Raw genomic sequence first — 26,840 nt, 5'->3', positions numbered from 1 at the left:
AGTATCATAAATTTAATATTATTCCTCTTTGTACTTAAAAAGAGACCTAATTTCCAATTTATGGATATGCAGCCTTTATGGGACTAGAAATATGGTATATTAAAAAGTACAACCACAAAAAAGAAAACCCCTAAAAACTTTATCGAGAGTTGATAAAAATTAAAATACTTAACAAGAACAATAAAAATTTGCATCTCTCTCTATGCAGCCTTTATGGGACTAGAAATATGGTATATTAAAAAGTACAACCACAAAAAAGAAAACCCCTACAAACTTTATGGAGAGTTAATAAAAATTAAAATACTTAACAAGAACAATAAAAATTTGCATCAAGAGTTGATAAAAATTAAAATACTTAACAAGAACAATTAAAATTTGCATCTCTCTCTCTCTCTCAAAGAGAATGCCCAACCATTTTTATTCACAAAGAGAATGCCTAACCATTTTTATTTACAATAGTATATATGTGTATGTGCGTGTCTGTATTTGTTATAAGTGGAAGATGAGGATTCGAAATCTAGTTCTCCTTATAAGGAACACCATGTAATATCAACAGGTTACAAACCTCTTGACATTTATCTAAAGTTGTTAAGATTATGTGATAACAAACCAACTATGATAAGATTGTTTGATTATAAGAATTATATTTAATTAAATTATATTCAATCATGATTATAGGCAGAAAGCCCATGGTGGTGGATGCTAAATTGTGACAAGTGAGCTAGTTCGTAATTAATCCAGGATCGGATTGCTTGCCGGGAGATTGCAATGCAGGGTGCATAACAAAGTTTGGATCCGAATCTACTGGACTATACAACGCTTCAATATATTGCACTTTATTACAAGCCTTGCTAATCTGTTTCTATATATTCAATGGAGAGTGGTAAATATAGGTTATATTCTACAAATAAAGTCCACAGTATACATGTTTGGCAAATCAAATGAAAATTATGGTAGGAATTTTTATTACTAAGAATAAAAGATGATATAATGGAGAAGTGCACTTGTAGTAATCAGTTTTCTTAGTATTGATGTCGAGGTCTATGCTTGACTCCCCATAACAAATTTGAGTCAATGAAGGCCATTTCGTACTTGATAACTTATAGCTTTAGTCAGGATGTAACCTTCTTCCTATAATTGATAATTACAACTAGCATTATCTTCGATAATCACATCAATCTTAAAAAGTCCTCTAAATTGAGGTATCACCAAATCCTATTCCTTCTATAAACAAAGTCAAATCGTTAAACCATATTCATTATTGTTGGTTTACTCATGTGAGTGAAGTTCCACATTAAATAGTAATGAGAAAAATAAGTAGTTAATATCACATAATTGAACACATACCCATTGGACTTTGGCCTTTTGAATTAAAGTATGTCTTTATATGTTATATTAATTACTCAAAGAAGCTCCTAAGTTTATTTTAAAAACTTGCCATTACACCGGTTAGTCATCTAATCACCTAAATTTTAGTAGAAGTTCTTGCAAGTTTTGAAATCTTGTCTCCAATTCTTGCCAACCGAATAGACAAAACCGTAGTAAATATAAGAACTACCTTGACAACAAATGTAAACTTTTCTTAAGAAATTGAACCCAAAAAAATAATCAAATCAAATTTAAGGATGAAAATTGCAATTGATATAAATTTAAAGGGCCTAATCTGAACTTTAGCCTTTTTTTTTTTTTTAAATAGAAATAATTTTTTTATTTAGAGAAAAAGGTTAGAAGGAAATAAAAATCTTTCCAAACAAATTTAAAACCTGCTTAAGAGCATCCTTATCAAACATGTCAAAAAATATAACATTTAGCATCTCGAAACCCAATTTTATAACATATAACACAGCATTTTACAATACCATCTATATCAAAACTTCTATTTTTTTTTTTTTTTACCATTTCATTTAAATAATGTTTCTTTATTATTTTTCAATAATTTTTTTATTTCTCCTCTCTCTCCTCTATCTAAGAGCATTTTACCAAACCTTTCAAATGCTAAAAATCTTTTTTTTTTTTAGCATTTTTAATCCAAAAACTTGCTCCATCAAATGTTTTAAATAGTATAATTTTTGCAATGGATGAACAGTGCAATCTCATATTTGAGACTGCACTGTTCACCAATTGTAAACCATATATTTTTTTTAATTAAGTGGGGCCCACTGTGGAGAAATAAAGAAGAGAGAAGAGAAATAAAAAATTATTAAAAAATAATAAAAAAATATTATTTAAATGAAATGATAAAGAAAATAGAAGTTTTGATATGGGTAATATTATAAAATGGTATATTATATGTTATAAAATTAGATTTTAAAATGCTAAATACTGTATTTTTTGACATGTTTAATAAGAATGCTCTAACAGTTTAACAGATGGGATAAGAACAGAAATGGTTGTGGGATAACATGACACACACGTGTTTTCCGGATGTGCTTTTACGCTATTTGCCCACTTTTGCACCGCCCCACAAAATCGGCTTTCTTTTTGTCTTGCGCAAATGACTAAAATAACCCTAGTAGCCATACTCTAGAATCTCGTCTCGTGCCTAGATATGGTATGTGAGTTTTCCTTGGTCCTAATCCATTTAGGATCACCCAAAAAATAATAATAATAATCCATTTAGGATAGGAATAGAATAATGATGCTCTGTATCTCAATATCGGATAAATTAACAGGTCAGACTGACTTTAACTAATTCCTAATTATATTATAAAGCTAGCTAGGATAACAGCAATTCATGGCAGCTGTGACCTTCCTATAAAACAAAAAGATCTGACTAGTTCTGAGACATTTATAGAAAACAAAAAGGCATTTACACTTTATTTCGTGTTATTATATCAAATTTTATTTGCCAGTCTCTCCAAAAATTTTGACATAATGACAGTTAAAATTTACTAATTTTATACTCTAGAGTAATAAAATTTAGTTACAGTATTTAGGTATTATTTTTTAATTTTTTTTTTTAATTCAATCATGTAGTTACTTAACTTAAAATACACTTTCATCTAAGAAAAAAAAAAGTCACATAACTGAATTTTAATAGAGAAATCTGAAAAACAATACCTATTAAGGTATTATACCTAAGTTTTGTACTTCTAATTTAGTAGCTCACTTTTCATTAATTTGTTTTTTAATTATAGAGTGGACAGTGGAGTCATTGGACATCATATATTTAAATCAATCTGATTGTATTTATCCAAAAAATAATTCTCTTTTTTCACAAGGTGATATATATATATATATATGTGTGTGTGTGAGTGTATATGTAGGATAGTTATAACATATATGATAACTTGGTAGAGCATGTACTTTGGTTAATAAAATTTTATACCTATCCAATGTACCTTTTTAAACTTTTAAACTTTTAGCTAGTTATAACTAGAGCAACAAATATTAGTGTGTATAATAGAACAATGTGTTAAATTTACACATTTAAGTCTCAAAACTACCCACATTAATTTTTAAATGCGTATATTTACATTTTCATTATAGTAACCGTGAATATTTACACAATTATATTCATATGTAAATTTATTTTTTAATATTTCTTTATTCGTATAGAGAGAATAATAAAAAAAATTGATAAAGAAATAATATTTTAATAAAACATACTATAAAATAGATAAAATAAGTTATTATGCTAAAATAGATAAGAATTTATGCACAAACAGATGCAAATGTGGTAACTTTATAGATCATGTATTTTGTTAATAAAACTCTATACTTATTTATTGTGAATGTTCTAATGTTATAACAAGTTAAAAGAGATTTTTTTTAATTAAAAAAATTATAAAAATCCTTAAATGAACTACATGTTCAAATTAGAATCCTTCCAAATTAAGATCCAAAATCATATCTACTGCACAGATTTGGCATAATGGTCACTTTACAAGTATAAGTATTTGCGGGTGTGTGAAAGGTAAGAGTCAGAGTTCAAGTCTCCAACAAGAAACTTCACACACACATATACACTTAGATTAAACTAAGTGTGCATTTGACATGACTTAATTTTGTCAGCTTATTACTATTCAGTTTATTTTTTCTACTATTCATGTGTCTCATTATACTATTTCAATTAATTTTTACTTTTTATCTATAATACTTTCAGCAAAAAAATTTCAATTTCATGAAAATAAACTGATTCCAAACATATTCTAAAATAGAATTTGTACTTTTGAATTTTTGAATTTTTGAAAAGACTTTTGAATTTTTTTTAAGAAAAACCGTACTCAATTCTCTGTATTATAGGGTGGCGTAGCGTGCTGTGACGGTAGTATTGTTCCAAGTTGTTACAAAATTCCACTTGCGAAAAGAAAGAGACATCGAAAAGGGTAAAAGAGAGAGAGAGAAAAGCTGATGTGTATGTAAAAGGCGTGAAACAGGGGATTAGGATCGGGTCAAAAACCTCAGCCATAGCTGCAATACAAGAAGCTCGCAACTTGGACGTTGAAAGCCAAAAAAAAAAAAAAAATCCTTAGCTACTCTTCCACTTTTCCTTTTCGTTTTCGATATTAGCATTGTGATTTGATTTCTCAACAACCATTCGTCCCGCTCTTTTTTTATTTATTGTTAAAAAGTTTTCTTTTCATCAAGAATAACTTCTTCAACAACAACAAAATATAAGGAGAGAGCGCACCAATTTCACCGTCAATCTGGTAGGTGATTTTTCTGATTGTTAAAAAGTTTTGATTTGGTTTGTTATGTTGATTCGATTATTGTAAAACAATAATCGTACCTATTTATATTTTTAAATAAAGGCTATCGAGAATTTGAGGTTGAGAAAGAAAGCGGTGATAGTATCACCGAATCTGAATCCGACGGATCCTCAGGTGGTGTTGGAAAAAAGGGGCTCCGCCGCGGAGTCAGACTGTTCGGTGGGGCTGGATTGCTTGCTGAGTATAGTCAGGGCTCTGGGGATGGGATCGTGTCTTTCCGGGGAGGGCGCTGGCCCCCACGGCGGCGCGGCCAGCGCCCTCCCTTATGCTTTGGCAGCAGCCGCCGTGGCCGCGGCTGCTGCCCCGCCCGAGTCGGACGCGGGGGCTAACAAGCGATGGAAGTCGACCGCCAAGAAAATGAAGAGGAACTGCTCGTTTGATGCGAAGATGGAGCTGTGGCTGCATAGAATTCCGAAGAGGTTGTTTGTGAATGGTTCGAGCGAGGTTGCTTCTTTGTTTACTAAGCAGGGGAAGAAGGGGATCAATCAGGACGCTATGATTGCTTGGGAGGTTAGTGCTTATATAATAATAATATATTAATATATTGATCATTGGTATTGTAAATTGTATGTATTTGTTCTCTAATTTTAGGATCCAGTTTGAATTTCAGGATTTTCAATGAAAGCATAGTAGAATAATTTTGACTAGATAGGTTGTTCTAACTTAGTTTGTGAACTAAGTCAAACTTTTTTTTATATTTAAATAATTCAATAATTGGAGAGGAAGATGTGAACCTTAAACGTCTTTGTTGAGAAAACGCCAAGTGCCAGTTGAGCTACAAAGCTCTTGCTGAGTGGTTGGATTGGATGTGTGATCTAGAGTGAACCCCAATGGATAGTGCTGTTCGCTGGGGACTGTGCTTTATGAAGCAGAAATCACTAGTCCAAATCTTCCCTTGGGGCCAAAACCCACACCAACTGGTGCTCATTTGGTGTGTCTTATTTATTAGCATTTTGAAAATATGAGGTTGTTTATAAAAGTTGCATGTAGAAAAAAGTCAAGTTTTATCAAAGTTGTACTTTAAAAAAGTTTGGTTTGGAACCGAGTTGCCAAATGGGTACTTATAGATGATCTGCACTTCTCGTTTTTCATGTGGTCATTGATGATCATAGCTCGATATTAAATGGCTTTTGGGTGTTTTTTAATCATGCCTTGTATATGTTCGTTTTCTATTAGGTTTTTATTAACACTTTTGTTCCTGAGGCTTCAGTCATTTTATAATATACATCTCTTTGTTGAGGATAAACTGCTTAGCCCGTCAGGGGTGAAAAGCTCCTGGATTACCCGGTAACTGGTTCTAGCGGATGGGGTTAGTTACCCGTAGAAGTTTGATTAACAGTGAAGATTATTGTACAGTATGCTCTGCGACGTGCAACTAATCTAAGTGAAAAAATAATATACATCTCTTTGTTGTCGTTAATTAAAATCCGTCATTTATTGTTGAATCTTTAAACAAGTACTCTTCAAAAAGTCTGTTTATTTCATTTCATTAAAATGCTAGCCAAGTTGTCCAACAGCTGGGATGTATATATATATATATATATATAATCATTTCTGCTTCATAATTTACTGTTTTTTCCTTTGATCATGTGATTTCGTTATTGTTCACATCTATCATTTGAGAGAATTCTTTAATCTGAAATAGGTTCATTTCATCTCTTTTTTCACCCGCAGAATTTTGGTTCAAAGGAAGACACTATATTGTGTGGTGTTTTTGATGGCCATGGTCCCTTTGGCCATATGGTTGCAAAGAAAGTGAGGGATTCTCTTCCTTTAAAGTTGTGTGCTCAGTTGCAACTAAATAGTTTCCACAAGGATGGGCATGATGATATCATCATTAGTGGCTTGGGAAGTCTGACCTCTAAAGAAAGTGAATTGACATCAACTGATGGGAGAGCTGGGATTCATAATCAAAATCACGCTGATAAAACGACAATGAGAGAGTCATTTCTGAAAGCATTTAAGGTTATGGATAAGGAACTCAAACTGCATCCTTCAATTGATTGCTATTGCAGTGGGACAACAGCAGTTACCCTGGTCAAGCAGGTAATTGATGAACATTACAAATTGGTCTTCTTGACCAGTGGTAAATAATTTTAGGTTTGTCTAATCATTTTCTTTTAATTATAGGGACGAGATCTTGTTATCGGAAATGTTGGGGACTCTAGAGCTGTATTGGGTACTAGAGATGAAGATGATTTTCTCATTGCAGTTCAGTTAACTGTAGACCTCAAACCAAATCTATCAAGTCTCTCTCTCTCTCTCTCTCTCTCTCTCTCTCTCTCTTAAAAATGAAGTAGAGAAACATGACAATTGTGACTTCTGTTTGATGCCTTATTTTTATCAGAATATTGCATGTTACAATACTATGAGCCTATGAGATAAAGATGTATGAAATTCAAAACAGTAATTATTGCTTCTCCTTCAAAAAAGTTAAAATTATTAGATATATTATAAATCCAAATAGAATAGTGCTTAGTCTTATTTTCACAAATGAGTTTAAACGAGAGAATAATCTTTGGGGATTTCATCTGGCAATTGCCAAAATAATCATATAAAGAATCATGGTGATTTTTAGAAACCAGGGACAATGCATACATTGATGTTTTCTGGAACTTGATTTAACAGCTTATGCAACGTTTTAATCAACTGTTGCAGTTAGCATCTATTGCTCTTGTAAATAAATAAAATAAAATAAAAAAACTTTTTGTAATTCTGCATATGGTTTTTATTTTGTAGTTTCGAAACGAACAGTTAATGGTGGCTCTGGATACTTTAAATGTCTGTTTTCTATGAAATCAATGACTTTTTATTTTTCTTCTAGCAAAGAAGAATATGAGGATGGGTTTGGAATGTAAAATCTGAAAGTCAAGATTCAAGGGATAAACATAACCTAGTAGCCTTCACCAATTTGAGTTAAAAAGTGAGCATGGACAATTTCACATCAATTTTGGAAAACTGGCTCTCNTATACATAGAATTTTTATCTTAACCAAAAAAAAAAAAAAAAAAAAAAGGAGGAGGAGTACCACTATATTCGGATTTGAGAATCTCCGGTATATCACCTTCAATTTAGTTTCTATAGCGGCATAATAAAAGTCAATTAATTGCTTACCACAATCTTCATAACAAAGAAAGCGAACTCAAGTAAATATTTTTTTTATAGACTTGATTAGTATAAGTTTTTGTAGAGTGGAAGACAAGAACTGGGTTTTTTTTTTTTTTTTTGAGAAAAAGCTAGAAATGGGATTTTAGTCTTCAAAAGAGAACTTCATGCATATATACACTTAGATTATGTTAAATTATGATTTTTATCTGTATAATAAATAATTAAAAAAAAAAAAAAAAAAAAAAAACAGCAGCAACAACAACTACTACTACTACTACTACTACTACTACTACTATAAGGTTGTTACCCCATTGACACCGCGAGATCTACAACATCAATCACAGAAACACAATAAAAAGTAAAAAGGTTGCTAATCTAAGAATACATTGTTGTCCATTAGAAATTTAAAGTAACCTAAACAACTATCATCAAGAGCAGAGAAAAATTGTTGATGAATGATGTCATAAAACTAAGTGCCGAATTGGACAACCCATAAATAGAGATCGACAATTACTGTCCATAAATCCAAGCACCCATGGCCCACCAAGACACTCCAAAAACCCAACAACCCATCCACAACAAATAACCCAAACACCACCTAGAAGACAAACCATATGTTCCTTTTTGTACCAAACATATAACAAAAAGTAACTTATATACACAAAAAATTACTGTGAAATGTCGCATATCTCCATAAAGGAAATCATAATAGAGAAAGTAACCAATTATAGATCTACACTATAGGTAGTTAGAAAAACAAAGATTCCAAAGTATAAGTTAACAACACTACATAGGATAGGAGATGCATATTCGGTAACAATACTATAATAGACTAAACCCAATGGGTTGATCATCAAAAAAAAAAAAAAAAAAAACCCAGTGGGCTCCTCATTTAACAATTTTAGGGCCTCTCGTTCAAAAAATAGGGATCTTTGTCTTTGAAAAAATTTGTTGATTATATCTAGTGATTAATTAATAGTTTTGAACTCAAAGGGAGAAAGAACCAATAAAATAATCCTCTAATTTATTTAACAATTTGATAAATAAAAATATACAATATTATGGACAGACAAATGTCATCTCCATTGAAGTAATTAACAGCTTGGGAGATAAAAAAAAATGTTCAAAACATCTTAGACCTTTGCAACATGAGGTGAAGGGTGTTTGCCAGCAACACTTAAGTCCATAACCAGATTGTCTGGATTGAAATGAATTGAATGGACCAAAGTGAATCGAAATAGATCGAAGTGGACCGGAGTTTACATTAATATTATATTCCTAAAAGTCTAGGGAAACACTCTTAATGTACATTTTGCCATAAATAATACAGAAGTCAAGTAGTGATTGAATTAATTTTCACGAGTACCAGTGGTTAAGTAATGGAATTCAATCTTGACAAATGTATAAAAGCATCTCCAACAGTTTTTTCAAATTTTTGTACTATTTTTTTTTGTACTATTTAGTGAGTGAATAGTAACTTTTACCTTTTATCTATCCAATTTATAAAATATATTTTTCAACAGATTCTCTATATTTTCTCTATCTCATTAAAATATTATTTCTTCATTATTTCCTTAATATTTTTATTCTTTTTTTTATTCTCCCTTTATTCACGTTGGCACAAAAAAGTAAGCTCTGAAATTTTTTAATGTGATAAATTCTTTTCCTAATCTATAGTAACTATGCTTGAGCAAAAAAAAAACTTTTTGAGATATAAAAAGACTGTTAAGAGAAACAAATTATAGTTTCATTCTCTATTATAGAGAGAATTTTGGGTTTAACTACACCATTAGAGATGCCCTAAGTTATATCAAAATGTACGGTAAGATAAACTCATTCCTATATTCCTGCACGCACGTGAGAGTGCACCAACATCCCCGGAAAAATTACATCACTTTCCATCATATGTGGAGCAAAAATTATATAGACAAAAGTAATTAAAGTCAGGACACCATTATTGACTGATTTTCAAGGATTTGGTTATTTTCAACTACTTCGCTGTACTACAATTTGATCTCTCTCTCTCTCTCTCTTCATTGAGATGTTTCTCGTGGACAGCTGTATCTTAGCTAGATTGCTAGAACTATCAATTGAACTAGTTTTCGTACATTTTTTTTCGAAAAGTTCAATTGATCTGAAAGCAACTTGGACATATTGTTTACACCAAGTGAAAGCAGGTAAATTGAACAGAAGTTTCGAGCAGACCAAGAAGCAGCCTTCACTGTCAAACAGATGTCAAATTCACCAATGCCCTACACTCCCTTTCCAGTAAACGTCTTCAAAGAATCAACTTGAAAACATAATTACCTCTAGATATCATGTACGTAAGTAACGCTAGAGGCTATTTTCACAACTTATTTTGCAAGTTGCCGAGGTGAGTATTACAAAATCACTTTTACATAGCTCACCACTGACTGACATCATGTTCATTGTGCACCAATCACAACATAACACCTCAGTAGTTTTGAAAATTTTTGGGTCACTAAGCATATTAATTAGGAAATTCAAAACATGATAGCCACAATAACCATAACTTTCAATACAACATAAAAATTTGATGGTACATTGGGACTGCATAACATAGATTCTTCAATTATACTCCTGTTTAGTTGTATGGTTACACTGATGCTCTGGCAAATGTATACATCTCAAGCTAAACTAATTACACAAGTTGTAAGGCCTCTTCACATTTGATGTCGAACACTTTGATAAGGGCATCCTCAACAACCTAGTTAAAAGGACATTATATTATCACTTCTATAGCCAATATCATTAAAAATTCAGCATGGCATATAATGGCTGGGAGTTACCCTAGCTTATGACAAAGGATTGCCATGGTAAAAAAAAAAAACATTCTTCTACTGTAATAAAATTAAAATTACCTTATCTGGAGTAGAGGCACCAGATGTTAAACCAATTGTTATGGGATCCTCTGGTAGAAAGTTTTCTTTCTCAACCGACTCCCCATGCTATTGCAAAGTCACATTGAAACAATTCAAAGACAAGTATTTAGAGAAAAGGAGGGGGGGAGAGAGAAAATGGGAAAAAGATTTGAAATTTAATATCAATTGAAACATTGGAACTTTATGCATTCATACTCACATTCAGCTTATATGCAATTTTGTTGCCAGGACCTATTCTCTCCTCACTGTCAATCCAGTATGACGGGATTCTGCGTTCTTCTGCAATCTCTTGTAGGTGCGAGGTGTTGCTTGAGTTCCAACCACCAATCACCAACATTAGATCTAACTTTTCCTCTACCAGCTTGTACACTGCATCTTGGCGCTCCTGACAATGAAACAAATTACTAAATTAGTTGAAGTCCACCTGAAAAATCAGAAAGCCTGGACATAAACATATTGAGTGGCAGCTGTCTCAAGGCATATTAGCTTTTGGCTAAAATGCAAGCTGGTTATGCAACACAAGGGCATATGAGTGGGTAGATGAAGATCTGCTAATGAGCGTTAGGAGAACATCTTCTCCCTTCCTTGATTGTATTTTAGTACAGCCAACAAGGAGGATAAGGTGAAAGATGGAGATCATACGAAGAAAGATTACATATTCTTAAAAATGTTGAACACAACATTTTTATATAATTTTGATGGAAAAGCAATACCATGAGCCAAGAAAGGAGAAAATTACTTGAGTAGCATCACAAATGTTATTGAAGCTTAAGAAGTGCTCATTAACATTTTCCACTCCATACTTGCGCATCATTGTCCTTTCTACTAATTTACCTGTCAAATTATTTTTTTCCTTTTTGTGGGTAAGTGAAAACTATATAAAAATATCACAAGTAACAACTTCTTGTAAAAATAGAAACTAAAATAGTTTAAGTGCATAACTAACCAATCTCTTCTGTTTCTCCCTTGAGCATTGTTGTCTGATTTGCAATGCCAAGCTTTACCAGGTCACTATCTGGATCAAACTCCTTTGAAACTGCATATTTAACTTTCTGCAGGCAAGCCAATAATTATCACTAAAACCTTGCATTATACCAAAAGTAGGTGACATTAAAGCTCAAATCAGAAACAAAAATCTGCACCTTTAGAAATTCCTCTTTGGTTGAGCTAGATCCATTAAGTTCACCCCCAAGAATGTAGTCACACACATACATTGCCTGCATTCATTAAAAAGTTCATAGTAAAAGCATATTTCTTGAACAAAAATGTATGTACAGTTCTACACCAAAAACAATGAAATATAATAAAACAGAGTAAAATCATTATCTGCATCTTGGACAAATCTCTGTCATATTCTTGACAATAATATACTTCCCAGCAAAAGATGCAGTTGCTACTGTTTCCTCATGAGCATATTTACCATGAATGATCGAGGTGTAATCTCCTTTCTTGTGCTTCTCAACAGTATTCCAGACCTTCACACAAATTTATTAAGTATCATCTGAATATAAAAAGGAATACTTTTTTTTTAAAATGCATGACAAAACAGAGGCCAATATCTGCAAAAGGTACCTTAGACACCCATGGGCAAGTTGTATCAACAATTTGTACATTTTTGTCATTCAAAGTCAACATCTCATCCACTGCAGCTCCAAAAGCAGGCAAAATAACAACATCACCCTTATCAACAACTTCAAATTGCTTCTTCCCTTCCTCAAGGGAATATTCTGCACTTCCATCTCCTCCAAACGCTGTGATAAAGATTTAAACCTTCATTAGCAAAATTAGTTAAAACCAAATATAGAAAATACCATATAAACCAATGAGGAACTTCTCACAACATATTACACCATATCCAAACTTAAGAAAATTCCCTAAAGTACCTAGAGAAAGGACTATTTTCTTAAAAAGTCTCTTATTATGCACTGAGTAATAAGAGGTGCTAACTAGCCAAAGTTGATAGTCACAGAGAAGTTGTCAACTACAAATAGACACGTACAAGCCCATTGTATGATCTACTCAAGCCCAAAGTCTATTGTATCATCCTAATTCAGGTTCATTATAATTAGAATCCTAATGTTACTTGCATTAAAAAATACAAATCCCTTTTTGTAGTGCAAGTAATTAGTCCCCTTAAAATCAAAGAAAGGTTTTTATGTCATTGAGTTCTGAGTCCAATTCAGTTTATGTTTTAAAAAATTTATTCCACTGAAATATTTGAGTCACACAGTCAAATATTGTAGAATAGAGAGAATATCAGCTGCAATGAATTTTAAAACCAAAAATATGCAACATGAGCCCCCTTAGGAGTTCAACTGCCTCATCTAAATCACCTATGTTCGCATATGATTCTAGTGGAGCCTTCTCAACCTTCATCATAGACAACAGTGGATCAACTTTGTCTTATAAACCAATTAGTCATGTAAGAACCAAACCAATAGCAAAACTAAATAGGCCATCAAGTTAGGCAGGTCTTCTTGCATGTTACTCTATCAAGATAAATAGGAGGTATGTTATACCAACAATTTAGCAAAATTAAATCCTAAAAAAAAAAGAACAAAACACTCACAGCTATTTGAACAAACAATTTGTGTGCATGACTGCATGTAACAAAAAGTTTTGGGTGAATTTCGGGTATCTAAAAAATATGGTTTTATCAGGAGGAGGAGGAGGAGCCAGGAGGTTTCACTCTTTTAAGGCCCTTTCCGTTGGACTCTATGAGTCTGACTCCTCGGTTATGGTAGTGGTGTAAATTGCTGGTGCTAATACGTACCTTTAGTTGTGTAGGACTGTAATTTTTCAATTCGCTGGGGATGAACACGTGTATGGAAGAAATCCAGAACTACAGTCTTATTTGCTTTTACAAGAGAAATCCAGACGTGATTTATTCACCTGGATGGATATTTGTGGCATGGTATCCCCATATGACACAAAAATTAAGAAATTTTGGGATATATGAAGAAAAATTGGAATTAAAATGCAAAATTTAATTGAATTTTCTCTGAGACATTAGATAATATTAGATTAGATATTAGATATAATATATATATATATATATATATTGTATCCAATTGACGTATGTATTAAGAGCTTAAAGAACATACAATTTAACGGTTATAGCATTAAGTTACAACTAATTTTGTAACTAAATTTTGTTCTTTTTTCTATTATTTGTGAGCCAAATAGTCACCTAAACAAACGCATAAAATAATCAAGCCCAAACATAGACTTACTAAACATTTCAATAAACTTCCCCCAAATCAAAATAGATATATCACTGTAAACATAATAAATTTCATAATGAATTATTGTAAAGGATTTTAAAAAAGAAAAGAGAAAAAGAAAAAGAAAATAGCAATAAAGGCTTAAAAACTTGGATAATTAGGAAATAAAAAAATACTTGTTCCACACAAACTATTTTATACAAAATTACAAATAATCCAAAAATCAGCAAAAGTCAGGGAATTAAAAAAAAAAAAAAAAAAAACTTTCAAATTCAAGCGTATGAAGGTCAAGTATAAGACTGAAAGACCTTATTAACAGTTGGGTTGTGAATAATCTCATTGGTGATCCAAATCCTCTCATCAGGAAACTGTTTCCTCGCCTCATAAGCAATCTGAACAGCCCGCTCAACACCCCAGCAAAAGCCATATGCTTCCGCCAATTTCACAGTAACATTTCCCCATTTATACTCATATCCATTCTCCTTCAAAGTCTTTATGATGTCACCTGAAATTTCTCACACAAAAATATTAGCACACAAACCAAAACTCCCCAATCAAAGCACCAAAAATGTAACATAAGGAAAATGCTAAAGTCACTACTATGATCAGTGCCACAATAAATATTACTTTTTTTTTGTATCTAAAAGTTAGGAAATCATAAATTCACAGCAACATTTCTCAATTAATGAAATCATAAATTCCCTCCTTAAAGCTCATGATTATATAAAATTTAAGCACAAAGTGATAGCTATTAAAAATTTAAACTTAAATTCAACCCCATGTAGATTTTATAGCTATCAATGAAATTCGCGCTTAATATAACGAAATTTAAGCTCCATATGAGTCAAAATTCGCGCTTAAAATAACTAACTTTCTTTCTGAGTCATTTTCACTAATAAGAAACACAACTCAACAAAATTAAATAAAAAGTTTCCATTTTTAGAAATTTCTTGATTGTTTTCTCGGGAACCAAACGGGGGCCAAAATTAGAAATTTAGCTCAATTTGATATGAACTTCAGACTGAGAGAGAGAGAATGAGACTCACTGGTGTATTCGCGGTTCATGAGCTCGAGAGTCTCTTCCTTGTGACCGAACCCTTTCCGATTATAGTTCTTGCTCCTCGTCAAGTTCTTCCTGAACACCTTCGCGTCGAAATCGGAGTCCACGGCCACCGACGCCGACGAAGACGAAGAAGAATCATCGGCGGTGCACTTAACGGAGAGCGGCTTTCTGCAGCGGAGAGCCGCGGGTCCGGCGAAATTTTCCGGCGAGAAGAGGTCTGTGCGAGTGGGAAGCCGACACAGTTGCAGAGAAATCGCCATGGTAGAGAGAGAGAGAGGAGGGTGCGCACGATAGCAGAGTGATTGATTTTAGGTACGCATTTTCATTTTATATTTATCCACAGCCACAGCTCTCTCAGAGTACCAATCAAACTCGTGTTTCATGGCATTTTAAAAATATTTCATGGTGTTTTTTAAATGCGTTTTTGTGTGTTTCGTTTTTTTCGTGTTTTCTGTGTGTTTTGGCTTTTTGTGGGATTTATTAATAAATTATGATTCCTAATCAATCAATCCATCGCAACATTTGGGTAATTGGTGTAATCACGATTCAGTAGTGTCAGAATGAACAATATTTTCACAATAAATTATAGATAGTAAATTGTTACAAGTTTAGGTTAAATTAAATTTTTTTTTATCAATAATAGTAAATAATAATCTGTCACTTAAAATTTATTGTACAAATGTTATAAGATTTGTTGTGCAAATATTATAGTTATAACATTTCTCTTGCACTGTAGGACATGTTTTTTTCATGATTATTTGTTTAGACTTTTTGCCAAGATTATTACAAATGTGAGGATTTTGTCTTAGTAGGGGGACAAAAGAAGATTTTTGTGGCAAAATATTGTTTATAGGTTTTTTTGTTTATGACTTACGACTAATACTGATGTTATTTGGTGGAACTTAGGAAAGAGAAATAATTTGGTAAAATTATTGTTGGATTAAGGAGGTTTTTTTTTTAATCTGAACTTAAAGAAGAAGAAAAAAGGTTTTGGTATGGACTCGTCCAACTCAGGTCACTTGACGGTAAAAATAATTCGATTAAGGAGTGATTAAGCATAAGAAAAAATTTGACACTGTAATTCAACATTTTGAATGCAGAATTGACAATATAATTTGGTATTGAAAATGCCAAATTGCAGCAGTTGCCACATGTCTATTACCCTGCCTGAAATTAAACTTGTGAAGGAAAGATAGTTAGATAATAAAGCAAAAAAAATCATTAAAAAAAAATATGTGAAGGAGGTCTGCATTAGTCGGTTACAAACTAGCTAGAAGCCTAAAACTAGAAGCCTGATGGAAATAAATATGTGGATGAGGTCTTCTGATCTAATTAAAAAAGATATGGGTACCAAATACTAAAATATTAATACAGCAACTTTGTGGAAACTAAATGAAACTAAGCATAACCTCTTTCAATTAAAGACAATGGGAAAGCAGCAAAACTTTAAGCTTAAAGCTTAAACTACATAGAAGATTCCAATTTCAATTCCAATTCAACCTTATACTTAAGCTTTTGTCCTTGCCTCTATCCACACACCAAAAAAAAAAAAGGCTTCTCTGTCCGTGCCCAAAAAATAATCAACGACACTAACAAATTGGCGACAAGTAACGGGCACTTTATTTCGAGTAGGAGTTAAGATCCGTTTTGAAATTAATAAACTAAATTTTGATAATTAATACATTTTAAATGAATGGATAAAATTTCTAGAATGTACAATGGAGTTGTTTAATAACTCTAAAATATCCTAATATAATACTAACATGATGAATATTGAATAGAAGATGTAGGATCTGTTTTAGTAGCCCTAGCCCAAAGGATATGGGTTAAAGGCCCAACGAACCCAGAACAATGAATTTGTAGAGAGTGGATCGAAAGTTTAGGCGCTGGCCGGCGTTCACGAAGCATGAACTCCTTTCTCTTTTATTGAAAAAATACTTAGAACAGTTTACAATTGGGGGATGCTCCTTGGCCCGTGGCCGAGGAGGCTTTTTTCTCTCTCTCCCCCCAAAAAAGACCCTCCCATACATTTTGCTCACATTTCTTATATATGCTCATTTTCTTTCTCCTGTTGATCATCTATTGGCCTTCCTCCTGGCAGCCTATCCCATCAAAGGTCATATCCGTGCTCAAGTGGTTCACCCTAATCGATGTCGCCCTGGCAATGGGTTATATCCCCATTAATGCAGCCAGAGGGGTTCGGTGAACGTATTCAATGCCGAGGTGACGGTTCGCCCAGAGCTTGCCCCTCTCCGAACCGAGGTCTCGGACGACCGAGGATAGGGTCATCCTCGGACCCATCATGCGTCCTCGGCGTGGGCCATTTGGGCCGAGGTTGAAGTGGGCCTTGGCTACTCGATTTTCTGGCCCCACAATAGCCCCTCAAAATCTTGCTGCACGCATCCTCGGGCGGGGAGAAGGATTTTGACATCCTCGGCCTTACCCCCTACCCCTCGTCAGCGTTGGGGTCCATCCACCTGCCAAGGGCACGTCACTGACGTTTAGGAGCACGTAATGTGTCCATTAAATTCAGGCGGTTCTGTACTCCCCACGTCCAATGAGGCGTTACCCATCCAACGGCGGAGATTCGCCTTGCATTTATGAGCGGGAAAACCCGCAAGGTTCCTCGATTTGGGGTATAAATACTCGTACAAACCGCTTCTTCCTGTTCCTCATTTGTAATCGAGAATATTCGTGCGCCCCTCCTGAGTTCAGCCACACTCTTACTAGCACCTCCAGCACAAAAGCCTGTCCGAGGAACCCTTCCTCTTTCTTGTAAGTCGCTCTGTCTCCCTTTGGCCTCTCTTTCTCTTTACCCTTTTTTCTACTTCGCCTGTTCTTTCTTAGATCTTTTAGGCGTCTACTGGGATGGGTAGGTTTAAGAAATATGTCGATACTAGGGAGGCGATGGAGAAATTCATCACCGACTACAAAATTCCCGGCAATGTAAGTCTGAGACATTGTGAGGACGGGGAGTGGCGCATATACAGGCAGGAGGGCGAGGTGGTAATTCCGATAATCGCCTTCCTTGAAGGGGGAATGACGATCCCCATGGGGTCGGTGATGAGGGATTACCTCATGCACTTCCGGTTGGCCCCCACCCAAGGTGGGATAAACATCTTTAGGATTCTGGGCTGTATGGACGCCCTGAACGAGAAGATGGGGCTAAGGTTGACCCACCACGACGTGAACTGATGTTACAACCTCCAGCTTTTTAAGGGCAAGTCGTATTACCTGAAGACGAGAGACGATAGGGTGCGGCTCATTCAGTGTCTCCCCGAGTCCAGCAAGGGGTTCTATGAGGATTTTCTCATCGTGTCAGGGGAGTGGCACGATGGCCTTCACTGCCCAACAACAGAGGGAACACCAGGTGGGGCAGTGGGAGATAGATAGGGTTTCAAGCTCTCGTCTTTTTTCTCTACCCCTTTATTTTTTGTTTACTAATGCGGTGGTGCTTTCCGTTTGCAGACCCGCACGCCTTTCAGCGTCACTTCCATCTGGTTAACCGGGAAGATTTGCAAAAGGTACTGAGAGCGCCGGTGTATATAAACGAGGACGACAACCAGGTTAGGGCCGCCCACATAATTTTGGGTTATACACCTACCCAAAAATCGTTCTTGATTCCGAAGCACGTCATCCTCGCCAACGATCCTCAGCTTCGGAGGATTACTGTGACCGAGGACGGATTTTCGTTCCCCGAGGAGCCCTCCGACCAGGAAGCTATCACATTAGCCGTCCCCTCCTCTTCCCAACTGTTTGCCGAGGCCGCCGAGGAAGCTCTAGAGGGGGAAGGGGACGCGTTTGACGTTTTCGCTCAGCTTGATCAGTCTGAGGATCCTCTCAGGGACTTGGGTGATCCCAATTTGAGCGAAGCAGACCTCCTTGCTTCAGAAGCCCTTCCTCAGCCAACAATGGGTTACAAGAGAAAACCCACCACCAACTTGCTGGACCTGCTTGAGGGCCAGCCGGGGGAGTCCCAACAGAAAACTCCTACTCCTCATTCGAAGGCTAAGTCGACTTCCGCTCGGCAGAAACTCCCTCCTTCTCCTTCTCAGACGCGCTCGCCCTCTGGGATCGTGCCTGCTGGCCCTAAGAAGAAGAAGGATAAGGGTAAAAGGATCGTGGAGGATAGGATGGTGTCCTCACAAGAGGAGGACACTACTCTGCGGCCGTCCAAGCAGCTTAAGATAGGCGACCAGAGCCAGGAGAGGCGGGTCGTCGACACCACCTCCTCCAAGGTCCAGGCCTGGCTCCCAGCCCCGATACTCCGTAAGGAACCCTTGAGGGATAACGCCTCCCTCAGGGATTTCAACGAGGGCGAAGGTACGCGCATGGCAGACGCACTAGAGAGGAGCCTGCTGCTCCCGGCGGACATGGCTGAGCTTAACTCTTTGACGAGCGAGCAGGTCTTCCTCAGCCTCAAGCGATATGTGGGGATATTAAGGGCTACAACCTCAACTCTTCTCCCACTCTTTTCCTCTTATTGGGCTCATAGCACACTGGTTATTCTGGCAGGCTGTCCAAGCTATCTTTAGGTTGGAGGGGGCGACAAATGGCCAGAAGGAGGACCTCAAACGGGAGCGTGCTTGGCGCTACCAGGCCACCACGACCCTGAAGAATTCCGAGGCTGACCTCGCCAAGGCCCGAAAGGCTTTGACGGCGGAGACCAGGGAGCAGGACAATGCTCGGTTTGGTCTCGAGGGTGCCCAGACTCAGGCCAATGAGCAGACAAGGTGCCTGGGCCAGACGGAGGAGCAATTGCGGATCGTGAGGGATCTAATCGCTGATCTGCAAGCTAAGGCGGCAAAGGCCGAGGAGTCCTAGAGGGGGGCCGAATGGGCCAGAGACCAGGCTCTGCAGGCTAAGGACGAGGCTGACCACGGCAGAGAGATGGCCGAGCGTGCCAAGGAGGAGGCTGAGTCCGCAGCCTATGCTGATGGGATGGCTTCGGTAGAGGCGCCTACAAGGCTCAAGTCCCGGGGGTGTGTAGGCGATATTGTTCCCAAGTCTGGGCTGAGGCCCTCAAACAAGCTGGGGTGGAGACTGCGTCCGACCTATGGAAAGCAGAGAACGTGTATTACCCCCCCGCTATCCGTGAGGCCGCCCCTAAGGACCCTAAGGTTGGGGAGACTGCTGAAGAGGTGCGGGCAGCTGAACTGGGGGAGCATTCGAGTGAGGAGGTGCCCCTAGAGATAGTGGAGATCCCTTCCGATGATCCAGCCCCCACCACTGAGAAAGTAGTTGCTCTCGCCGTACCCCCGCAGACCATCCCCTTAGGCCAGGGCTCAGAGGGGTCAGGGGTTGCCCCTGTCCAGCCTGAGCAAAAGGAGTAGACTCCCCGGCGTCTCGGCTCGTCCTGCTTTCACGTTGTCATTTTATTTTGTTATACTTCACCTCTATGTACTGTGGCTCTTGCCATGCAATTTTTACGAACTCATTGTTGTAATGCAAATTTGATTTCCCTTTATTTGAATTGCTTATTTGTGTACACACCGCCTGCTTTTCCTTTTTTCCTTAGATCTATATGACTTTAGCTTGAATTGTATGTCGGTCAGTTGCGCCAGTAACGATGATAAGGAGAGAGAACATATGCATGGGCAGCTCTCTTGCGTCTCAAAGGCCAGGTGGGGCTTGGTCCTTTCCTAACTTGGGATATTTTGTAGTTAGCCTCCCTGCAGGCCTGAGTCCGAGGGCCATGCGATGCCCCTGTTCTGTTCGGCACCCTGGTCTAATTAAGCGGTTAGTTTCCCCATAGGCCTGAGTCTGAGGACCATGCAGTGCCTTGGTTCTGTCTAGTACCCAGGTATAGAGGAGCGAGTAGTTTCCCCATAGGCTTGAGTCCGAGGACCATGCAATGCCTTGGTTCTGTCTAACGCTTTCATTTCTCTGTAAGTATATAGTTTCCCCATAGGTCTGAGTCCGAGGACCATGCAGTGCCTTGGTTCTGTCTAGTACCCAGGTATAGAGGAGCGGTTAGTTTCCCCATAGGCTTGAGTCCGAGGACCATGCAATGCCTTGGTTCTGTCTAACGCTTTCATTTCTCTGTAAGTATATAGTTTCCCCATAGGTTTGAGTCTGAGGACCATGCAATACCTTGGTTCTGTCTAGTACCCAGGCATAGAGGAGCGAGTAATTTCCCCATAGGCTTGAGTCCGAGGACCATGCAATGCCTTGGTTCTGTCTAACGCTTTCATTTCTCTGTAAGTATCTAGTTTCCCCATAGGTTTGAGTCCGAGGACCATGCAATACCTTGGTTCTGTCTAGTACCCAGGCATAGAGGAGCGAGTAGTTTCCCCATAGGCTTGAGTCCGAGGACCATGCAATGCCTTGGTTCTGTCTAACGCTTTCATTTCTCTGTAAGTATCTAGTTTCCCCATAGGTTTGAGTCCGAGGACCATGCAATACCTTGGTTCTGTCTAGTACCCAGGTATAGAGGAGCGAGTAGTTTCCCCATAGGCCTGAGTCCGAGGACCATGCAGTGCCTTGGTTCTGTCTAACGCTTTCATTTCTCTGTAAGTATCTAGTTTCCCCATAGGTTTGAGTCCGAGGACCATGCAATACCTTGGTTCTGTCTAGTACCCAGGTATAGAGGAGCGAGTAGTTTCCCCATAGGCCTGAGTCCGAGGACCATGCAGTGCCTTGGTTCTGTCTAACGCTTTCATTTCTCTGTAAGTATCTAGTTTCCCCATAGGTTTGAGTCCGAGGACCATGCAATACCTTGGTTCTGTCTAGTACCCAGGTATAGAGGAGCGAGTAGTTTCCCCATAGGCCTGAGTCCGAGGACCATGCAGTGCCTTGGTTCTGTCTAACGCTTTCATTTCTCTGTAAGTATCTAGTTTCCCCATAGGTTTGAGTCCGAGGACCATGCAATACCTTGGTTCTGTCTAGTACCCAGGTATAGAGGAGCGAGTAGTTTCCCCATAGGCCTGAGTCCGAGGACCATGCAGTGCCTTGGTTCTGTCTAACGCTTTCATTTCTCTGTAAGTATCTAGTTTCCCCATAGGTTTGAGTCCGAGGACCATGCAATACCTTGGTTCTGTCTAGTACCCAGGTATAGAGGAGCGAGTAGTTTCCCCATAGGCCTGAGTCCGAGGACCATGCAGTGCCTTGGTTCTGTCTAACGCTTTCATTTCTCTGTAAGTATCTAGTTTCCCCATAGGTTTGAGTCCGAGGACCATGCAATACCTTGGTTCTGTCTAGTACCCAGGTATAGAGGAGCGAGTAGTTTCCCCATAGGCCTGAGTCCGAGGACCATGCAGTGCCTTGGTTCTGTCTAACGCTTTCATTTCTCTGTAAGTATCTAGTTTCCCCATAGGTTTGAGTCCGAGGACCATGCAATACCTTGGTTCTGTCTAGTACCCAGGTATAGAGGAGCGAGTAGTTTCCCCATAGGCCTGAGTCCGAGGACCATGCAGTGCCTTGGTTCTGTCTAACGCTTTCATTTCTCTGTAAGTAGGAGTTTGTCCTCGGACCGCTTTACTGGAGATGACTCATCCTTGGGTCGGATTATGATCTTACACGTGGCGTTGATCTCGCCTCCAACTCGAGCCCCCATCTTTTTTATTTACGAAGCGTTCCTTGGCCGTTTGTGTTCCGCGCTTGACGCTTCGGTGTGCGAGACGCGCCTTCATTAATGTCCTTGTGAATCAACACAAGTCCAACGGTCTACGGCCCCCTTGGAATTTGGTAGCTTCATTATTAGCCCTGCTGGTAACTCTCTTTTCGAATTCTGCGTGGATTAATTCTCACCAACCTTCATCCTCTATATAAGGCTTTCCGGGGGGATGGTTTCTCCATACTCCATGAGCCTCCCAACACAAGCAGAAAAAACACACCCTTTCAGCTCCCCAAGCCCCTTTAATAACCCCGCCGGAATTGTGACCGGAGTTAGTAGATATGGGGCGGCTCTGGGTAGGTGTGAGGACATCCGTGCCAAGAGCCGTTGTGGCCGCAGCCCCCACTAGGCTTCCGGTGTGGCAGAGTCTAAGCGTAACCCCGATGGCGCCATGCACGATGGCCCAGAGGGATGTCGTTGAAGTACCTAATGTCTCTCCTCAGAGCGCACCCCCGTCGGAGGAGACATGCGAACTCATGTCATAGGCGGTGCTCGAGTGTTGCCGTCTCCAGCGGCCAACGCTCGTGGGGATTGGAGAAAATCAATGGAACATCACGGGGGAGGGCATCTCGGAGCCCCTGCATCTGCTCCCCGCTTTGTTCAAGCTCCGCCGCTCCGAGAAAAGAGTTGTTGGTGGCCTTGGAGCGAGCCAGCCTCAGCCCCCTTCCGCCCCTTTACTGTCAAGCTCTCCCATTCTCTTGATGCCAGTAAGGGTACGGGTTGACACTTCCCTCTAGCTAGTTTTAGGACGGGTCCGCCTGGGCCTTTGATTGTAGGACTAGCTTGTAGGAATAGTTTTAAAACACGCCTGCCTGAGCCTCTGATTGTGTTCTGTACTTTTCTTTTTATGAAATAATATCAAGCTTCCTTTCTTTTCTGTTGAATCTTCCGTCTTGAACTTTTATCTTTCTGCAGTTTTTTTTTTTTTTTTTTGCATCACCACCGATCTTTCATAGAACGATTACTTAGAACCATCACCTGTTGCGCCGGCCAGCGCACTAATCCTCCCCACAGACGACGCCAATTATAGGGTCTGTTTTAGTAGCCCTAACCCAAAGGATATGGATTAAAGGCCCAACAAACCCAGAACAATGAATTTGTAGAGAGTGGATCGAAGGTTTAAGCGCTGGCCGGCGTTCACGAAGCATGAACTCCTTTCTCTTTTATTGAAAAAATACTTAGAACAGTTTACAACTGGGGGATGCTCCTCGGCCCATGGCCGAGGAGGCTTTTTTCCCTTTCTCCCCCCAAAAAAGACCCTCCCATACATTTTGCTCACATTTCTTATATATGCTCATCTTCTTCCTCCTGTTGATCATCTATTGGCCTTCCTCCTGACGGCCTATCCCATCAAAGGTCATATTCGTGCTCAAGTGGTTCACCCTGATCGATGTCGCCCTGGCAATGGGTTACGTCCCCATTAATGCGGCCAGAGGGGTTCGGTGAACGTATTCAATGCCAAGGTGACGGTTCACCCAGAACTTGCCCCTCTCTGTACCGAGGTCTCGGATGACCGAGGATAGGGTCATCCTCGGACCCATCGTGCGTCCTCGGCGTGGGCCATTTGGGCCGGGGTTGAAGTGGGCCTTGGCTACTCGATTTTCTAGCCTCACAGAAGACATTTTATATACTCATATTCTTGGGTTTTATATGGGTATAGACTATAGAGAGTCTATAGACCACAAAAAATAAAAATTAAAAAATGAGTTATTTTTTGACAATATAATAAATAGAAAGGTAAGGCTTTCAGTAGCCCATCAACCGGCCCCTTCTGACTCTCAATCCTCCACCATGAACTCAACGAAGATGCTAATTCACAAAAAATTATACGAAATATTTGAAAACCCCTCTCTTGGACATTATTTAAGCAACTCGGGTTTCTTTCTGTATTTGTGGAAGGGAAGTAAAGAATATTTGAAGGGAGTATACCGGTTTTTTGAGAACATATGCTTTTGATTATAAATATTATATTAGATGGAAAAAGTTTACCTCCAAATTGATTTGAAGGTAAATTCTTCCAACCCAATAAGTGACGATTGATAAAATTATTTACGTGTGCTTTTAGTGACATTACTTAATTAATACAAGTTTGAAGGAAAATTTTGTCCTTCTCAGAGATGATGTATTTCAACTTTTCCACCCATTCATCTTTGATATGAAAATGTGTTAAATGCTTATTCGTTATTGATATCAATTTATGTTTTATGTATGTCTGTTATTGTTAAATATATGTGATTTAAGCTTTTAGAGATTTTTGTAAGCAATTTGAGCTTTTGTGTTTACTTGTTTTGTTTTTCATACGGTGCGCATAATGTATTCATACATATTTTCAAGAAAGACAAGTATTGTTGTGTTCTAACTTCTAAGTGTTATTGTTCCTTCAATCCGTGTTGATTACGTGGTTTTTTAGGATTGTTTATAATGGATACAACATATTTTTATTTGTAATTAATGTCATAATTTAATTTGTAATTAAGTTTTGTCAAAAAATTTGCCGGATATTGTTAGGTTTATAGGTTGGCAAATTCCACTTGTAATATTAATTAAGTTTATAATTAGTTATTATAATTTCAAGATTAAGCCTGTGTTTGGTTCAACTAAAAAGATTTTACGAAAAAACAATTTACAGCATTACAAGTGTTTAGGTCAACTAAAAAACCCGGTCAACTTGAAATCATTTTCCCTTTGATTGTAAAATAGAGCTTGTTTTGGTGTAAAATGAAATTCACTTTCATTTTCCCTAATTTTATTTTCCACCTCACTCATTCAAACCAAAGAGAGACTTGAGTTAAGTTGAACCAAACGAAGGTGACCAATCAAACCAGTCTTCGCAACACACCCGTAAGCCAATCAGACAATTGTGACCCAGTCAAGTGACCTACCCATGAACCGATCAAACCATCGTGACTACCCAACCACTAACGCCAACCACTATGACCACCCACCCAACGAGATCTCATTGCTACCTCTAGATCGAACTACCGATCTTGTCATCTCTACCTCAAGCTTGTCTTCATCGCCTCCAAATCAAACCATCGATCTACTCTCTCTCTCTCTCTCTCTCTTCTTTGGGTTTATATTGGAATTTTCAATTATAATAATTGTTTGGAAGTTGGAAGAATGTGAGAAACTAGTAAAAAATGTGCTCTCTAGAGCATTTTCAAAAATACAACAAAACACCTGAAAATATTTTCTAAAGTATTTTTTCAAAATGCAACCAAACAATTAAAAAAAAAAAAAATTTCGAAAAATGTTTTCACCAGAAAATATTTTACACTGAACCAAACATAATCTGAGTATCAAAGATGCAACTCAAAAAAAGAAGGAAATAAAGACTTTGATTGCCATTCGATCAATTCAATCAGTTGAAACATAGTTTCTTTAGACTTTTAGTTATCGCTCAATCAATCGAAATTACTAACCCTTTATTAACACATTAGAACTCTCTCTCTCTCTCTCTCTCTCTCTCTCTCTCTCTCTCTTTATATATATATATATATATATATAAATTTGTAACTCCCATAACCTTTCATTTTACTAACACATTTTAATCCAAATATATAACATAATTATAGGAAAATTTTAACTTTTATTTTTCAATCAATAAAATGCGCCCCTCTCACACACAAACACACACACACACACACATACTTTTTGTTAGATAAAAAAACTAGAATTTTTTAGTATTGAATATAAAACATGGCTCCTTTGAACTGTTCAGTGCTCAAAGTGCACTACTAGTCAGTAGTCACTCCTCATTATCGGATTGGTGTGAGTGTGGCTCCCACAAAAGAACCTCGGCCAATCAGTGAGGAACAAATTTGCAACCAAGCTGACAGTAGTTGTTAAATTTAATATTATTACCAGAAACCGGAATAAATTAGCAGTCGGCATGGCACCTTCTGTGGGACCTATCATATCCACATGGAGTGGACTGAGTGTGCCACAACTGCCTAGCTGATAGAGCCCCAGAGATTGATGAATATAAAGTTTCTTTCTTTACAATTCTTCAAAGACATTGCCTAGCAATGGAGAGTTGCTCCCTACATTCACAAACTGTAACCACAGTTCCATCTTCCCCATCCCTAAGCGGGTTCATTGAAAAACCTTTTGTACATGGTCAGCTCATCAAATTTCCCTATTCCAAGAGATACCCACATGCCAGAAAGCTAAAATTTTCTAATGTCAGAGCTCAAGCCTCAGGTACGTAGTTAT

At 37.8% G+C, this 26,840-nt stretch overlaps 2 protein-coding genes across 4 annotated transcripts; one reads left to right on the top strand and one right to left on the bottom strand.

Moving 5' to 3' along the window:
• Positions 1–4,324: 4,324 nt before the first annotated feature.
• Positions 4,325–7,676, top strand: LOC111994175 (probable protein phosphatase 2C 33). 3 transcript variants are annotated; one of them, XM_065779060.1, is made up of 5 exons: positions 4,329–4,652; positions 4,755–4,925; positions 4,970–5,222; positions 6,387–6,758; positions 6,843–7,676. In XM_065779060.1, exons 3-5 carry the CDS (start codon positions 5,070–5,072, stop codon positions 6,999–7,001), a joined length of 684 nt encoding a protein of 227 aa, XP_065635132.1. In that variant the 5' UTR covers positions 4,329–4,652; positions 4,755–4,925; positions 4,970–5,069; the 3' UTR covers positions 7,002–7,676. The 3 variants fall into 3 exon arrangements, with proteins under 3 accessions (XP_065635131.1, XP_065635130.1, XP_065635132.1); XM_065779059.1 differs by having other exon boundaries at positions 4,325–4,652; positions 4,827–5,222; XM_065779058.1 differs by having other exon boundaries at positions 4,326–4,652; positions 4,755–5,222.
• A 2,656-nt stretch (positions 7,677–10,332) lies between these two features.
• On the bottom strand, positions 10,333–15,386 carry LOC112030758 (4-hydroxy-3-methylbut-2-enyl diphosphate reductase, chloroplastic). The gene is given in 11 exon segments (XM_065779057.1): positions 10,333–10,548; positions 10,703–10,789; positions 10,923–11,108; positions 11,463–11,557; positions 11,670–11,775; positions 11,866–11,942; positions 12,069–12,198; positions 12,296–12,441; positions 12,444–12,474; positions 14,256–14,452; positions 14,994–15,386. Coding segments are annotated over 11 exon segments (1,398 nt in total). The 5' UTR covers positions 15,271–15,386; the 3' UTR covers positions 10,333–10,482.
• Positions 15,387–26,840: the final 11,454 nt, after the last annotated feature.

This window comes from Quercus suber, unplaced genomic scaffold (assembly GCF_002906115.3).
Source record: "Quercus suber isolate HL8 unplaced genomic scaffold, Cork oak 2.0 scaffold_197, whole genome shotgun sequence".
NCBI lineage: Eukaryota > Viridiplantae > Streptophyta > Magnoliopsida > Fagales > Fagaceae > Quercus > Quercus suber.
Note: the sequence above shows the minus strand (reverse complement) of the source record. Positions and strands in the feature narration are given on the sequence as shown.

What these genes read in the sequence shown, in the direction of transcription:
- LOC111994175 (XM_065779059.1), top strand. Translation starts at nt 4,914, where the DNA reads ATGGGATCGTGTCTTTCCGGGGAGGGCGCTGGCCCCCACGGCGGCGCG. An exon ending in ACGCTATGATTGCTTGGGAG is followed by an intron (nt 5,223 to 6,386) that starts GTTAGTGCTTAT and finishes TTTCACCCGCAG; the next exon opens with AATTTTGGTTCAAAGGAAGA. An exon ending in CAGTTACCCTGGTCAAGCAG is followed by an intron (nt 6,759 to 6,842) that starts GTAATTGATGAA and finishes TTTTAATTATAG; the next exon opens with GGACGAGATCTTGTTATCGG.